At 40.7% G+C, this 1,719-nt stretch overlaps 1 protein-coding gene across 1 annotated transcript in view; it reads left to right on the forward strand.

The window, feature by feature from the left end:
* LOC101855709 (myeloid differentiation primary response protein MyD88) overlaps positions 1-1,719 on the forward strand; it is a 32,085-nt gene that overhangs the window by 9,469 nt on the left and 20,897 nt on the right. The window contains exon 2 of the mRNA XM_005094399.3: positions 330-624. Coding sequence (XP_005094456.1) covers positions 415-624 — 210 coding nt within the window. The 5' untranslated portion in view covers positions 330-414. The remainder of the gene's footprint in view (positions 1-329; positions 625-1,719) is intronic.

Genomic DNA, 1,719 nt, shown 5'->3' on the forward strand with positions numbered 1-1,719 from the left:
CCAGTCTAGCCGTACTTATCTTAGGCCCTATTAACATTAGAAAACAGGAGTTTAAAATACATGCACTGTCATTAAGGCACCTGGTTTCGTCTGAAATACAAATACTTTAGGTACTGCATTTATATTTACAATTCAGTAGTCCTATTTTTTTTTTTTATGGTCAGTCTAGCCATCATATTAAGAATAAGTACGGCTAGCCAACCAGTCTACCTAAAAGTAATTTAGCTAAAATCATGTAGATCTAGACTAGATCTAGAATCTAGTGATAATTAGTGATATCAGCAGATCATATAAAATGACTTAATTGCAATTTTTGTTTTGTTCTAAAGACAAAGTCGAAAGTTTGATCAAGCCACACACATACAGTAAACCCCTACTGACTGAGTTGGTCTTGAAGTGACGGTTGTTCTGAAAATGGCTTCAGGCATTGAAATGTCGAACTGGAGGAACTATGTGAGTGAGCTTTATCATGAGGTTCCTCTTCACTGTCTCAAAGTGAGCACCTTACGGCGGTTGAGTCTGTACCTGGATGAGCCTATAAATGTCATGGATATGGATGCTGACTGCATGCGGGACTTCACTGGACTTGCCGATTTGATTGGCTTCGATGGGTTAGAGGTTAAGGTAAGTTGTTAATGTTCTTCATTCGTGATGGTTATTTGCATGGAGCACTATCTATGTAAGTTGTGTTATTGACTTTTCTGTTACATTGATTAATATTCCTTTTAATTTTTGGTTGTCATAGTAGCTCTTTGAGTAAGGTGAATTCATGTACGGGCCTAAGATTTGGCTCATGGTAGGGAACAAAAGGGGGGAAAGTAGTCAGGAAGGACTAATAAGTGGCTTAATTTTGTTATGTGCTTTTACCTGTATTCAAGTTTGAAAAAAAACAGCTTTCACTCACTAATTTTTGTATTAATAAACATTGTCACCTCCATCACAAAACTTACTTACTTTTAACTTACTACCCGTTACGCCATCTGGCGTTTAGGGCAGCAACAAAGGATCTCCAGCTCTGTCTATTTTGGGCCATCTTGGTCAACGTCCCCCACGAATGGTTCCAGGACTTCATTTCAGACTCAAAAGTGCATCTCCAGGTCACTTTGGGTCTGCCCCTCTTGCGATTTCCTTCAGGTGTCCAGTGGGGGGCAGTCTTTACAATAGTAACACAATAGAGCCTGGTTTTCTTCTCAGAACATGCCCTGTCCACCTCCATCTTCTCCTTGTTTTATGGTGGTCATATCCTCTTGCCTACATTTCCGTAAAAGATCTGCGTTGGAAATCTTGTCGGGCCAGAAGATTAGGAGGATTTGGCGTAAGCTGGTTGTATGAAAAGAAGATAGCTTGGCACGATCATGATCATTAATCCTCCAGCATTCAGATCCATAGGAGTATGGATAGTACAGCTCTGTTATACAGCTTTAACTTGGTCGTATACTGAACTGTCTGACCTGCAGATGTTGATCATGCTTCTGTGTACAGATCTTGCCTTGATGAGTCTGTTCAAGATGTTTTCCTTGGTGCCGGCGTCAGTTTTAATTATGCTGCCTAGGTAGGTAAATTTGTCTGTTATAGGCAGGTCTGCATTGTTCACCCTAATCAGCGTAGGGGAGCCTACATTCAGTGTCATCACTTCTGTCTTCTTCTGGCTTATTCTTAACCCAATCTGGCGTCCGTATTTGTGGAGTTGGTTTGTTTTTTCCTGCATGTGCTGGTTGG

This window comes from Aplysia californica, unplaced genomic scaffold, assembly GCF_000002075.1.
Source record: "Aplysia californica isolate F4 #8 unplaced genomic scaffold, AplCal3.0 scaffold00081, whole genome shotgun sequence".
NCBI classification, from domain to species: domain Eukaryota; kingdom Metazoa; phylum Mollusca; class Gastropoda; order Aplysiida; family Aplysiidae; genus Aplysia; species Aplysia californica.